Source organism: Aphelocoma coerulescens, chromosome 2, assembly GCF_041296385.1.
Source record: "Aphelocoma coerulescens isolate FSJ_1873_10779 chromosome 2, UR_Acoe_1.0, whole genome shotgun sequence".
Taxonomy (NCBI): domain Eukaryota; kingdom Metazoa; phylum Chordata; class Aves; order Passeriformes; family Corvidae; genus Aphelocoma; species Aphelocoma coerulescens.
Genome location: NC_091015.1, coordinates 55745957 through 55760159, shown reverse-complemented (window position 1 = coordinate 55760159; position 14203 = coordinate 55745957). Strand labels below are relative to the sequence as shown.

General features: G+C 40.9%; 1 protein-coding gene across 1 annotated transcript in view; it reads right to left on the bottom strand.

The window, feature by feature from the left end:
* Positions 1-14203, bottom strand: part of NPSR1 (neuropeptide S receptor 1) — a 56154-nt gene that overhangs the window by 13948 nt on the left and 28003 nt on the right. Inside the window, exons 3-4 of the mRNA XM_069007600.1 lie at positions 3180-3283; positions 2758-2851 (exon numbers count right to left, since the gene is read on the bottom strand). Of these exons, the coding sequence (XP_068863701.1) occupies positions 2758-2851; positions 3180-3283 (198 nt within the window). The remainder of the gene's footprint in view (positions 1-2757; positions 2852-3179; positions 3284-14203) is intronic.

Genomic DNA, 14203 nt, shown 5'->3' with positions numbered 1-14203 from the left:
TCAGAATAATGTTAATCTTCTGCCTCACCAGCAGGGCTTTTTTTATGCTGCATTTTTAATAGTTGCTCTAATATGCTCTAAATGCCAGCAAATCACATAACTAGAGCTGTATCTGTTATAAATGAAATCAAATAACAACTTTTGAAATACAATATTCTATTCAACCAGTCTGAGCATTTTGCTTTAGAGTTTTCCATGCCGGGGTGGCCACGACCAGCTCGCAGGCTTGGGGTGGGAATCTCAGTTGTGAGCTCTGGCTCTGACTCTCCTAAAAGATATTTCCATGTGACTGTCCCCTCTGCTCTGCTCCCACCATCCACACACTGTAACAATGGGTTCGAGCACATCTCTCTACTCCCAGCAACTGGGACAGGGAGTCACCTCATGGAAGGATCCAGAATGTCAATGCTATGCAATCCTTTGATAAATTAAGTGCCACTTTAAAATTAGGTTTTAAATCCAGAGAGAGCAGAGATGTTCCAGAATCTCAGTGATAGCACTGTTTTCAGCCCAAAGCTATGCAAGGATCAGTTTACATATTTTTGGGTTTTGTCTTTTACTTAAGCATTTCTTCTTTCACCCATTGTTTAGTTTGCATGTTGTTTGCACATACCTTTTCAACATGATGAAGTATTTACAAAATATTTTCTGCTATAACTCCTCAGTTTCTTTTCTTCTTTTGATCTTAATTTTACAATTTATTCTTAATACCCTCTTGGTTGTAGAATTAGGTGTCTTACAGTAAAAGCTTTAGGATTAGAAGGTATATTTCCTTCCCATCCTGCACTTTCTGTGGTCATTTATGTATTTGCAAAGTATAAAATATTCAGCTGTTGAAGTTTGCTTTCTTAAAAACCATGCAAAGAACAGCTCATTGCAAATGCTTTTTAGCAGGACTTGGCGCTAGTAACTAAATCACGATTTTAAAAATTGTTTGACATTTTCAAAGTGAAATATTTGATTTTTTTTCTAAAATTATATTTCAAGGCTACACAGAAACATAATTTTTTAAATCAGTAAGAAGAAAGAACTCTTTTGTTTCGTGATTGAAGGATTTTGGGGGGATGAGGGTTTCATTTTGAAAGAAATTTGCCACAGGTTGAGTCAGAACTGTTCATGAAGTTCCTCTGTGTCATCACCAATGACAAAGATTTGTAAATCTCTTTGTTCTCTATCTGAAGAATAGCTAAGAGGGCATTTCAAAAGCATCCCACATGGCACCTCTGCAAGAAATAGCTAGGTGCAAAAGGTGATTATTTTATGTATATTCCAGAAAGTTGCTATAATAAATATACCTCTCTAGAGCTTCTTTTGGATTTGCAGCTGCCTTTTTTTTTCCTTTGAACATGGTCTTTGCTTGTGCAACAGTGTCAGGTGGCAAGAGGCAGGTGAGTTTTGTCAGTTTTGTCACTTCTCTCTGCTTGTGACCTTTTTCCCCTGACTAGAGATGCACCTAGCTGATGACTCTGCTACCCTTGACTGGGGGTAATGTCTGCTCTTCTCCAGTCTTAAAAAAAAAAAAAACCAAAATTGTTATGGTATAGGTATAGGAGATGGAATAAAAGAAAAAAAAAGCTTTTATGAAGATTTGAAATGATTTGTCGTGGGTTTGTTTCAACTCCAAAGTGCTTTTCAAAGATTAATCATCAAATTCTTTACTACGCCCAGGTGGTGATTTAACAAGTGCCGCTTTTCCCGTACCATGCATGAGGAAGAAATGCCAGCAGGTCTGTCCCACAGCTCATCCTGCTCAGCCAGCAGGTTTATGAGCCCCTGCCCCACCTGGTTTATGAGCCCTCCTGCAGGAGCTGTAGAGCAATGCCACCCCTCCTGAAGCCCTCTGAAAAAGCTTTGATATCCATCTCCCTGTTCTGAAAGAGTTGATCTGCACACTGGGGAATATAAATCTAAATTTCACACAAGTATTTGAAGCTTCCAGACCTTAACATCTGCCAAAGCTGCACCACTGTCTCAGCTGTGATTGACTCACAGGTTTTTAAGGCCAGAAGGACCATTAATCTGATCCCCTGAATAGAGCCGTCTGGCAAAAGCCATCATTACTCCAAAACAAGAATGATATTTGCATCTGATTAAAGCACATCCTCCAGACCTCATGCTTCTTCTAACTGTTCTTCTTCCTCCCCACCTGCTATTTCTGTTTCTTCACTCAGTGCAATGTACTTAACACCCCACTTTGGTTCTGTAGGAAAGAAATAATTTTCTTTAAACTGTACTGCTAAGAGGCCAGGATATACCTGAATGCTGTAAAAAAACCTGAAACTAAACAAACAGAAGAACTTATAAGAAACAATAGGTATCCAAACTTATATGCTATATATTTTGAAGATATATCAAACTATTGTATGAATTAGACTACCCCACCCTCCATCCAAGTTATTTTTTAATGTGAATAAATAGACAGTACAGATATTGCAGCTCCTACAGTCAGTATAGTGATACAAGGCTTTTGCCCCTAATAACCTTCTGAAAATGCTGGAAGATAATGAAAACCACTATACTTTTAAAAATGTCATTTCATTCTTTGCTAACACAATGCTTATGAAAACTGCTGAGGGCTAAGTGGAGTTTAATAAATCTTGAAACCACAGCTCCCTCATCATTTGGAAAACTGTAACAGAGTTCAAACGTAGCCAGAGCAGGAATGAATAATTCATAGCAACAAGGTTAGGAATTTTGGAAACTAAAAAATTATACAATAGTATCTATAGCAATAACAAGGTACCGAAATTCTCCTACCTCCTTGCAAGAACTTCATGGGGTAAACTATGGCATGATAGCGGTCTATGCTCAGTGACACGAGCACATAAGTTGAGGCATAGAGAAGGACCACCTGGGGCAGAAAGTATAATGAGAGAGCAGTTGAGATGCATCTATTGCAGAAGGTGATGTCAGCGAGAACTCTGAACTAGGAGCATTTCAAAACTTATGGGGAAAAAAAAAAAGGAAGAAGCAAAACCCCCCCCCTTGTATATTCACCCAGCTATTTTTCCTTTTTCCTACCCACAAAATTTAAAAGATTTAATATGCTTTAACTAACGTGTTTCACCTTTAAATGAACATTTCCAGCATTTAGCTATTTTGCTGCTAGAAACAAATTCTATACAGCATTTTTGTCAGAGTTTGCTGCGGTGGGGACACAAAGCACGAGGTTTTTATACCTGGAAGTAGCGAACGACCCTGCAAACGATATCAGGGGCCATAAAATCTCCAGTGTAGCGCCAAATGATATCAGTCATTATGTTGATGAGTCCTGTGAATGAATCTACAAAGAAATTAAGTGAAGAAGCATTAAAAGAAGCAAATACATGATTTCAGGTGAACCACAGAGGCAGGTATGACCATTGGGATGTATCAACTTCCCAGTCCGGAGGGCAGTCAAGCCATGACCAGTCAGCCCAGTATGCCAGAGGAGCTGGGAAAGCCTCAGAAAACATTCCAAAGTTATTGTCTAAGTGTGTCAGCTTGATTCCAGCTGTAACAAAAACTCAGCTACTTAACGTCCTTTATTCTTTGTCTTTCAATTAAAAAAGTCTCCTGTGAAAGCACCTGGAGTGGCAAGCAAATGCTGCTAAAGTTAGTGGAAATTTTGTCAGGAGTTAATTTGCAAACTTAATTAATTAATGAGTAACCCTGCCTTGTCAGCTTAAAGTTAACCTACTTATGTCTGTACTTATATATTTGCCAAATTAAATACACCTCAGGCTATCTTTTCTTTTTTCTTCTTCTTCTTTTTTCTCCCGTAAGAAAATCTAAAGAGATATTCCAGCCTTTGTTCTGCTTCTCATTGAACAAATGAGGGCTCACAGAGATGCACATTCTACAAATGAATCACAAGAACTGGTACTCCTGTTTTACACATATGGGTGATGCTAAGTTTTGTCTTTAAAAACAGCTTTCATTTGGACAAGCTAAATGATTTCAGAGCAGTCCATGGAAGGAAATGTGTACCAATCCAGTGTCCTGCCACTTCATGTAACATGTCATGTTGCTCTTCTTGCACAGGTTACCACAAAGGGAGAAAACAGGTTAGGATAACTTCTTGTGCAATTTTTCAGGACAAAACCAAGCAATATGAAGAAACAGCTTCAATCTGTGTTAAAAAAAAAAAAAAAAAGTTAAAGTGGTGAGGTACAGTGTTTCATTTTGATACCACCATTTTACAATTCAAAAACCATATCTAATGTTTAGTGTGATGAAGATGTTCTAACCCTCAAATCAGAAGATTTTGATTTGAAATTTCTGCCTTTGGAAAGAGGATATTTCAACAATTCCAAAAAAATGTTTTGAGAAATAAACAGTTTGGAACAGTATTTCCAAGCAAACAGGCACATGTTTTGCAAAATAGTTTTCTTCTAAGCCCTTTGAAATTACAGAAACTCCAGATACTTCCAGCTGGAAATTGAGATCTCAGCTTAATGCTTCAGAAAAAGCAACCTGTTTTTCTTCACTGGAAAATCAGGTTTATTTTTTCCTGTATCAGTAATCCTTTTTCTCCTAATTTTCTTCTTTCATTTATCTTCTCTTCTTCAAGGCTCAGTTCAAAATTAAATCAGTGTAACTACTTTGCCTCCCTCCTTTTGACTACTGTTCAATTAATTGATCTTTATTCTCTCAGTGTTTCCCAGCCCCATTTTCTCTCTCTTCTCTCTTCCCCTGCCTCCAGAGAGAGGCTGGATCAGAGAAAATCTCCAGAAGGAAGTTTGTGGTCTGAAACGTTATGTTAAATGTTGTTCATTGATTAGGGTGATGGGGTAAGAAATGATTGTTCCTGTGATGAGTATAGTGGCTTTAAGACTTTACTGAAAAGACTGTAGGTATATAATCAAGGTGGTCTTTGGAAAAACCACAGAGTTTAAGTGTTTCAAAAAGTGAAATGCATCCTCCAGCAGTGGTTCCAACCTATCCCTTCCCCTTTCCTTACTCCTGAATTATTGATTCATATTCTCTCTCTCTACAGTAATGAAATATACATTGGTTCAAAGTATTACACATCAATAGAGCTTCACCTCAGGGTATCCTCCGGCTTTTGATGGTCTGAGTATCTGCCAAGCAGGTGCTAAATCAGGGTTCAGCTTTCCTCGGGAGGGGCAGGGTGCAGAGGCTGCCCTCCCTCTTGCTAATCTCAGTGCTCTGAAGAAGAAAGGGAGGGAGAAGGGACAGCACCTCAGCTATCTCCTTATTTCCCTCTTCTCACGGCCATTTTCCTGTCCCTTTTCAATGCATTAGGAGAGTGCTTTAGAGGTGCATCCTGCAGCTGTGGTGGGAGATGGGACAGTGTCCTGGTGGTTTCCTTCAGGTAAGCAATTTGGCAGTCCCAGACAACACACTTTCAGCTTATGCGCTCGTCAGCTTTTTGTTTGCATGAGGAGTGTGATTTTTAACCTGTGGATGGCCCCTACTTCACTGGCTCATGTGATGGAGATCCACAGGGGAATGAGCCTTCATTCAGCTGATGCTCAGCCCAAAAGTACTCTCCAGGGTTTCCCTCCTTGCATCCCACCCCATGCAGCTGCCCTCCAGTGCTCAGGCTCAGGATCCATGGCAAAGTTTATGCAGCAGAAGCAGATCCCTCTCCGCAAATACTGAATGTGGATATCAGCTCTGTCTTTTTCAGAGCTGCAGGTCTCTTCCCACTGTGTGTCATTACCTACAAATATATCCATAGCCTTAAGTACTTCAGGAGCTTTAAAGAACACTCAGAATTGTCTTTCCCTTGAGAGCCATTGAGTGAGGTTTTTCAGGTGACTGCAGAGGCTTTTAAATGAGGCTTAAACTTCACAGCTTTTTTTGTGCTGGCAGCCTCAGCTCCTCTCCCCCAGCAGTATGTTTTAAGAGCTCGCTGCACTGAGTTTCAGAATTGCTGTGGAAGGCTCAGCACGAGCCTCCAAGCACGTGCCCCTGAACACAACACACATGCACACCAAAGCCAATGCACCCAGCTACGTGTGTGGGCCAAATTTAGCCAGATTTCTCAATGTCCTTTAATTATATAAACATTCTCCCACTCAATGTCCCCATGCCCTCCTCAGGTTTTAGAAATATCTCTTGTCTTTTTTATCCTAAAAGTACCAGACTAACTTTTCTCAGAGGATCCTTCAGTCCTCTGCTGCCTGCTGCAGAGGGCATTTCTTATCCCATCTCTACAAAGGACCAGGCTTTCTTAGTATGACCCAACCACACACCTCTAGAGGATTTGTCCTGCAGACTTTATATAGGGCCACCAAGTAAATAATGTGCTTTGTGCTGATGATCAGACAGCAGGAAGGGAAAAATGCAGCAAACCTGAAAACTATGACAAAGAATTGCTATATACTCCCCAGAGCCACAAGTACCAAGTGCAAACTTTTATTAGTGATTTAGACACTGAATGTGCTGCTCATTATTCTGTTATCTTATGGTCATCACACCCTCAATAACTAGACTTTATGTTCTTCACACCTGTACAACATTTTATCTTACAAGCCCCTTTTTACACAAAGCCCCAACATGCCAGCACTATAAACCTGGTACAGAGATCATGAATTGCCAGTAGACATTTTGCCACTGGTAAATGAATCCTCCTCACCCTTGTATCATCTCAGATGCAATTACATCCACGACCACAGCATCCTGAAATCCTCATTTGCCATGCAATTTGAAGTGCTGTTATAGAGGTCAGCACATGGAAGTCAGCTGGTTTCAGCAATGAAACCAATGAAATGATCTCAGCAGATCACACATTCCCTGCTTTTGGCAAGCTTGCACCTCAAGCCGTGTCACTGGATTGCATCACTGCACGCTAGGTGGGGAATGTCAGGTAGAGAAAGCTAACATAGCCAATACATTGCTCTAAACCCAGCGTCGTCATTACTTTGAGTATCCTCACCACTCCTTACAAAGCTGGTGGTGGCTTGCATGTTAGATACTTGTGTTCTTTCACTGATGAGGGTTCCTGGGCCAAATGGCACCAAGATGATTTCTGAAAACTGTCCTAAACAACCTTCACTCATAGCTGTGTGCAAGCTTGTCATTGACACTGCCTTCTTAACAGTCTTCTAGATTTTTTTACTAAGCAGTGGTGTGTTTACTGTGGTTCTATGTCAGCATTGCTAGGCAACAGTGGGGTTATAGGCTCATTTAATTACTCAGAAAAATAGGCAGAAATTAAATTAATGAAATATATTCTCTTTTGATACAAAATAAAGATGTCAGCAAGTGATAATTTGTGACTTTTAAGACAAATGTATATTCAAAGAAGGATACAGATGAAGCAACTCCTTATTGAAGAGAGCGCATGGCACCAGTGTGATAGGAATGGAAGAAGGGTGCTCTTGAGGGGAAGTGGATTTTCCCAAAAAAAAATGTAAAGGAAAAATTCCATGAGATTTCAATAATAAGAAAAAGTAGAGGGAGGTAGGGAATAAAGATGGCTTTGCCTGGGCAAAGGAAGGGAAGAACGGTCTCGTGGGGTTTACGCAACTAGACAGGTCTGCAAACCTTTGTCTGCCTCCTCCCTGTTGCCACCATGGCCACAACCAGTCCTCAAAGGCAGAACTAGTCTCTGTCTTTACAAACCTGTCAGCATTTCAAAATGCAGCCTTTTTAGACAGCATTTATCAGAAAGGCCAAGAAAATGCCTGAGAAGGAGAAGCACCCTGTTGTTCCCAGAGGAGACTGAAACATGCTGAATATAGAGCTACAGCATCTGTTGTTGGGAAATATGTCAGGTACTGAAACAACCTGTGAAAATTCTGGGCCCTAAAGGCCAACATAACCCAGGTTTCCACCATGCTCGGCAAAATGCCTTTGGATATTTTTATGGCCATGACTGAGTGCCTCTACACTTTTGAGCCCAGGAACTACTTGGTTCAGGAGGTGATTGCAGTAGCTTGGGTGGTGGGGACTGCCTCATATGACTGATCTCAGAAACGTAAAAGAGAAATCACTGTCCTTGGAGGGACAAATCTGAATATCAGCTTGCAGTTGCTGTGAGTGAAACAAATTTTTGTGTCAAAAAGCCCTCCACAGAGAAAAAAGTCTATTATAGAAAGCAAATGAAGGTAATTAGTGATCTGGTATGGGAATAGACAGGTTACAACTGTCTCAGATAATATGTTCATAGAAATTCATTGACTTGATGGTATTTCCAAAGGGATGTACCTTATGCAGACTTCAGGATATTCCTTTTGCTACAACTTAGGAGGTTCAGACAAAAATCTGCACTAGCAAGTCTGCAAGAAAATATCTCTATCATTTGATTATTAGTACTGACACCACTCTTGCCTCAAGACACTTACCCTGAGGATGAAAGTCTTTTCTGTCAGAAGTGGAGAGCAGATTGCTGGTAAGCTGTGACGGGTTAAAAAGCTCCACACGACAGCTGCAGTTTCATTTTCCTCTGATGAGAACAGTTCTATTAAGTTGGACGTGGTGATCCATGACTTCTTGGTGAAGCTGTGCCTCTTACTAAAATACCTTCTCTCTTTTCATGTCACTTACAGAGTGATTCCATTTTAACAAGGTATATTTTGTTCTGCTTTGTAGATGGCACCAAGATGCATAAGGCAACATAACATTTTGCAAGGCAAGACAAGGGGTGCAAGCTCCTGGTCAGGGCTGAGCATTTCATATGGCACTTTTTTTTTGGACCTCATGATGTGCATTCCCATCACCTACCACTCCCCAAGGAGCATATGCTCTGGTAGAATCAGAAGCAGCAGTTCACTAACACCTGGCTGCAACAGAGTGATAGACCCTTAAAAACAAAAATGGCATCATTGCTCTATGACAAAAATAAGTTCCTGTCCATGATTTTTGAACTGATGAGGCAGCTACTGCTATCTGCCCTTGGTGCTCTGTATCACGCTTGATGTGCTGTCAGCTAATCAGAGTCAGTGCTATGAACTTCCCTTGCAAGTTAACAAAACCCATATCTGATATTTTTACAGGCCTGAGAATGCAAGCAATTTAAATTAGGTCCTCTTAGGGGTCCTGAAGGTTGCTTTGAGTAAAGGCACAGGGCAGAGAGAGCAGGAGAAGCTGCCCTATTTCCTGCAGACACCCCTGCAGCTTGTTTTCTCCCACTCTTCCCATAGTCTGTGCTTTCCACTGAAAATTTCACAGGTGGCTTTGCAAGTATTCACTGCACTAGAAATAATTCGGTAACCTCATTACCTAAAAAATATACCCAGCCCTCTGGTCTCACTGAGGAGCTGATAGTGAAATAGGTTGTGTCCCTGCTCTGGGCATCTGTAGAAGATGCTTGTAAGACACTTAGAAGATGCATTTTCAAATTATTACATTTTAGCCCTTTAAATGCTGAGCCACAAGAACCTGGTGTGTGGCCTCTCCACGTAGTCATGGTGCAGTGAGGGGCTGCACATGGAGCAGGGTGGATGCGAGGGGCCTGGGTGCAAGAGTCACCCTCATGCTTTGACAACGTTCTCCTCCTCTTCACAGTCCCCCCAGGTGCATTTGTCTGAGTTCATGGTTGTTTGCAGCCCCTTGCTCCAGCATTGTAAGCATCCGGGTACCATGCTGGAGATAGGGCCAATAGGGAGGATGGCTGGCAACCCCAGGAGCTGCCATGAACCTGCCAACCCTGAATTCAACTATTTTAGAAGTGTTGATGTGAAGCAGATATGATTGCTCTTACACAGTGCAAGGATCCCAGCTCTCTGCCAGATAATCTCTGGCAAAGGGACAGAAAGTGTGAGCCAAATTTTGGAGTGTATTAAGTTTTTGTGGGCAATCAGCAAGGACAACCAAAAGCACTTTGTTCCATTGTGGTGCCTGCATTGGAGCACACGTGAGGCAGCAGTTTTACCACAGGTACCAGCAATGTGTACTGTGCTGCTATTGGGCATTTTCTCCTTCAAACCTGGCAGTCTGGAACAGAACACCAAATGTAATGGATGAAGCAAAACTCATTTGAAAATTGTCAAGAGAAAACCTGTTCAATTGACCTGTTAAAGCTATGTGGATTTTTTTTTTTTTTTTTTGTGGCAGAAGTGGTGCTTTCTTTCTCTTTCTGGCTCATAGGAAATGACAGGAAATTTTGTTGAACTGTGTGAGCATCTAATTTATTTGTTGCATTTCTTATATTTCTGCTCTGAGATCCACTTTCTCATGAGATGAGGCAGGCTCTGTTAGGCTAGATGTTGTAAAGGATGGATGCAGTGAGGCCCCAGCCTCACTCCATAGCTCATCCAGGTTGAAAGACGAAGGGCTGAGAAAAGCATATACTGCACCATACCAACCTCTTAAGAAACAGCACTTACAAGAAAGTTGGAGATCAGATCTCTAGGAATTAAAACTCAGCATGCCCTGCCATTGTGAAAGGCACTAAGGTTTTGTCTAATTTGCCTTTATTAATATATCTCTTCCTACCATCACTTCCTATCGCGCCATTGCTCTGGGGGTACAGCTGGAGGGGGCTGGACTGATCCAGCAGTTCTGCCAGGAAGGAGCATGGCACCCACCAAAACAGGGTGGGATAGGAGGAACAGCAGCAGCACATCAAATACAGTGCAGGGGTGGGCAAAAAAGAGGGCTTGGTCATCACATCAGCAGTGGTCTTATTATTCAGAAAAACTGGTTCCTCCTACAAAGTTGAAGAAATGACTGGAGAATTGTTTTCTAGTAAAATTTATGATTTAGTCAAGAAAGTAAAGGTAAGTAATTTTCACTTAAATGCCCCTTTCTTCAGACCTCTGCAGATACTGTGGTTTGAGATTGGCAGCTGCCCTTCGGGGGAATATGCGGGGGCAGATGAAATTGATGATAATTCTGCGCCCTAGGATGAAGTTTCCTCTTTCCATCTTGTGTTACTTGCACATAGATGAGACCACTGTCTCATCTTGTCTCATTTTGTTGCATGCAGTTGCTCAGTGCTTCATTCTGTGCAAAGAGAGAATTTTTTTTAACAGACCGTATAAAATCAGCTGAATGCAGTTTCACACTGGGGTTTGAATAGTGGACAAAGAGTTTCAGCAGCTGCTTGTGCAATAAGTAAAAGCAAAACTACAAAAACCACAACCTGTGGCTGTAGGTTTTGAAATAGCAATCAAGCTTCTCTAAGTATATGAAGATGTGACTTATCCATGCCTGAATATGGAAGTCAAATTTAAACAAGTGTCTCATCACTGTTATTTACCTGTTGGGAAATTATATTTCAAATGCACTTCAGTAATTTAAGCCCCCTCTCTCCTTTGGGCAAAGTAGAACAGGTAGAAAGAACAAAAACAGTGGGGGGAAAAAACCCTGCATAGGGGAGTCTCAGTGTAAATGCAGAAGACACACTCCTGTGGATGAATTCTTACTTAAACACAGAAAAACAAGGATATGCCTCCTCAAAAGACATAGGAATCACATTGTTTGTAACTCATTGCTGCTTTATATATTTCAAGTGGTGCCTGTACTATTAAGGTTTTCCAGAAAAAGAATTATCTTCTAAGACACCAAGTACCAAATAAGTCCATCTTAATTCTTCCCTTCCCCAACATTTTGTATATAGATTCTTCAGCTATTTCTTCTGAATCCTCTATACTGATCCTTTTGCCAACTTTTTGCCTCAAGTATTTGAAGGACTGCATGTTAATGTCTTGGTCACAACAGCAACTGCATGATTATTCTCATCTACAAAATGTGGACTATCCTAGGAGTATTTTCTGTTGGTGCATTTCAGGCACCCAGGTCACCGTAGTCATTACCCACACTTCTTACAATGCTGCCTTAGTTGGCTCAGATACCACTGATGCAGATACTTTAGTCTAAGTAGGAATGGTAAGGATAAAGCCTTCTTTCTTCCCTTATGGCAAACTGTAAATCAGACTCCCATGGTGCTCAAGCAGTGATATTCCATGCAGAAGCTCAATTTTTGTTGAAGATTAGGCTTGCCATTGCAGAATAGCAGAATAATGTTCATTTCCATTTTTCTATCTGCTTTGTCTGCCCTGGTGTTTGTTCATAGCGTGAACAAAAACACACTGGTAAGTTTCATTGGCAAATTCCCATATAAAATCATCATGTGGAAAAGGTAGATCAGGCAAATGCACACTGAGCTGTTTTCCATTAAATGTGGTGCAGTGCCAGAACAGGCTGAAAATTCGTTACATGTGGTCTGGATCTCAGTCCTATAATTGAGCTGAACATGGCCAAAATGGACTTCTAAGCATTTGTTCCTAATAGAGCAACTAAGTCTCTGTAGTGCCACATGATATCTTTGACCTGAATTCCATAAATCCTGTTAATCATTTGTAAACATTTGGTAACCAGCTAGGCAATGGAGTTAAAGGAAGCGACTCTCCAGAGAAAACCTGTAAAACACATGAACGTGGGTCAGACATGTTGGCAGGTGATGAAGTACCACATGAAAATGTTGGATATGTCGCCCTACAGCCCTTAGCAAAGATGGGTAAAAGGAAATGTGTCAGTGTTATTGTTAGTGACACAAAGACAATCTAAGTAAATAAATATCACTGCTTTAATATGCAGGAGGGGAATAGAAAAACCCCTATCTTCTTAATGAAGCTTTAGTGCATGCAAAGGTTATTTCCAGAACAAATTTCTGATCAATTGCAACTAGAAGTGCTGCAGTACAGATGATGGACTAAAAGGTGTTAATGATGTATTTGCACATCTAATGTCAAAAGTTTAAAGGCATGTCTTTTAATGGGAGCTAATGAGATCCTAAGTGATGATTCCAAGTAAAGCACAGTCATTATGGCCATGTTGTTGGCAGCACTGCACCTGCACCAGAATCCTGTTTCTCAGCATTTTACTGCCAGCATGTGAAGAAGCCAGGTAGCAAACTCCACACACCTACCTTCATTTAACAATAGAAGTCAAACTCTCATGTAGACTAACTGTAAAATAAATGTCCTCTATGTCAGATGACAATCCTGTCTGGATATCCATCCAGGAACCAAACAGGAATCCATAAAATTTAGAGGTAATATTTTTCAAGTAATTCAGAAAGAAATCCATTTCCCCCCTTAATGCTGAAATGTTGGACCCAAAGGATTGTACCACTTATCTGCCAAGCACCTTTTATTAAAAACAAAACTAAAACCAAACATAGCACAACTGTCATTAGGATTTGAATGTCTGAAAAAGGCTGAAGGTAGGAAAACCATAATCAGTCCTTCAGGGCCATAGAACAATTCTGTAGCTGTCAAAACAAGAATTAAGGCTTCCTATAAACTGACATAAATTGGCACAGCAAAAGCTGACTGCTGCTGATGTAGAAAATGCACGGTTTAGTCCCTTGACTGTCAAGTGTATCTACAAAACATATTCAGGGCTACCACCAGGCCACAGGAAAGGCTATCAAAATAACCTTCCTAAGGTTATCAAAATAACCTTCCTAAACCATTCTAATGTCTGCTTTTGCTCTGGAGCCCCATAGAACACCCCGAGTTCACCTCTTGCCCTTCATGTTTCCCTGTGCGTCACTACATGTGAGAAGAATAAAACCCCACTTGTTCTTGCACTCTGCCTTGCTCGAAAAATGTGAGGTTTTGAAGAAAGTAATTTATGAAAAGATCCATTAAACAGAACCATTGTTTTTCCAGCCAGACTTAGAGATGCTGCTGCTCTGTTTTCCCAAACAACGTTGCTAATATGGATAAAGGCTGTGCCTATGTCCCCCATGCACCACATCTGGACTATGTTACTGCATGGAGCTAGTGCATCAGATGTTGTCAGTGTGGCCAAGTCAGACCTCTCTGACAATATTGGATGTAGACACTCTTCCCAAAGAGTTCAACCTGAGACTAACATAAGGGCACGAAAACCCTCCAAGACCTACACAGAGCTTTGATATAATGGAGACAAAGTTCCCCACCAGTGTCAAAAGTATTTGGATTTCATCTAAGTTTTAGTTTAAGGGCTAAGCCAGCCAGGCAGCAGCTGTGTCAAGGTTGCAGTTACAACCCAAAATTGAAACCCCAGCATGCTAAAATCATAAACGACATTAGTTTTTTCAAAATGTCTGGCTTCTTTTCCTGACCAAAAATCCATGAGTATCTTTGAGATTAATACCAAATATCTGGATTTTCTGTGCAGGTAATTCACTGAGATTGATTGACTATAAAGAGTGTAAACAACAACTCTAATTTGAAAGCTAAAATCAATTGGCTTGCGCCTTTTCCACATCCTGTCAGTCAACATCCCAGCAAAGTACTTCTGAAATTGGAATGTC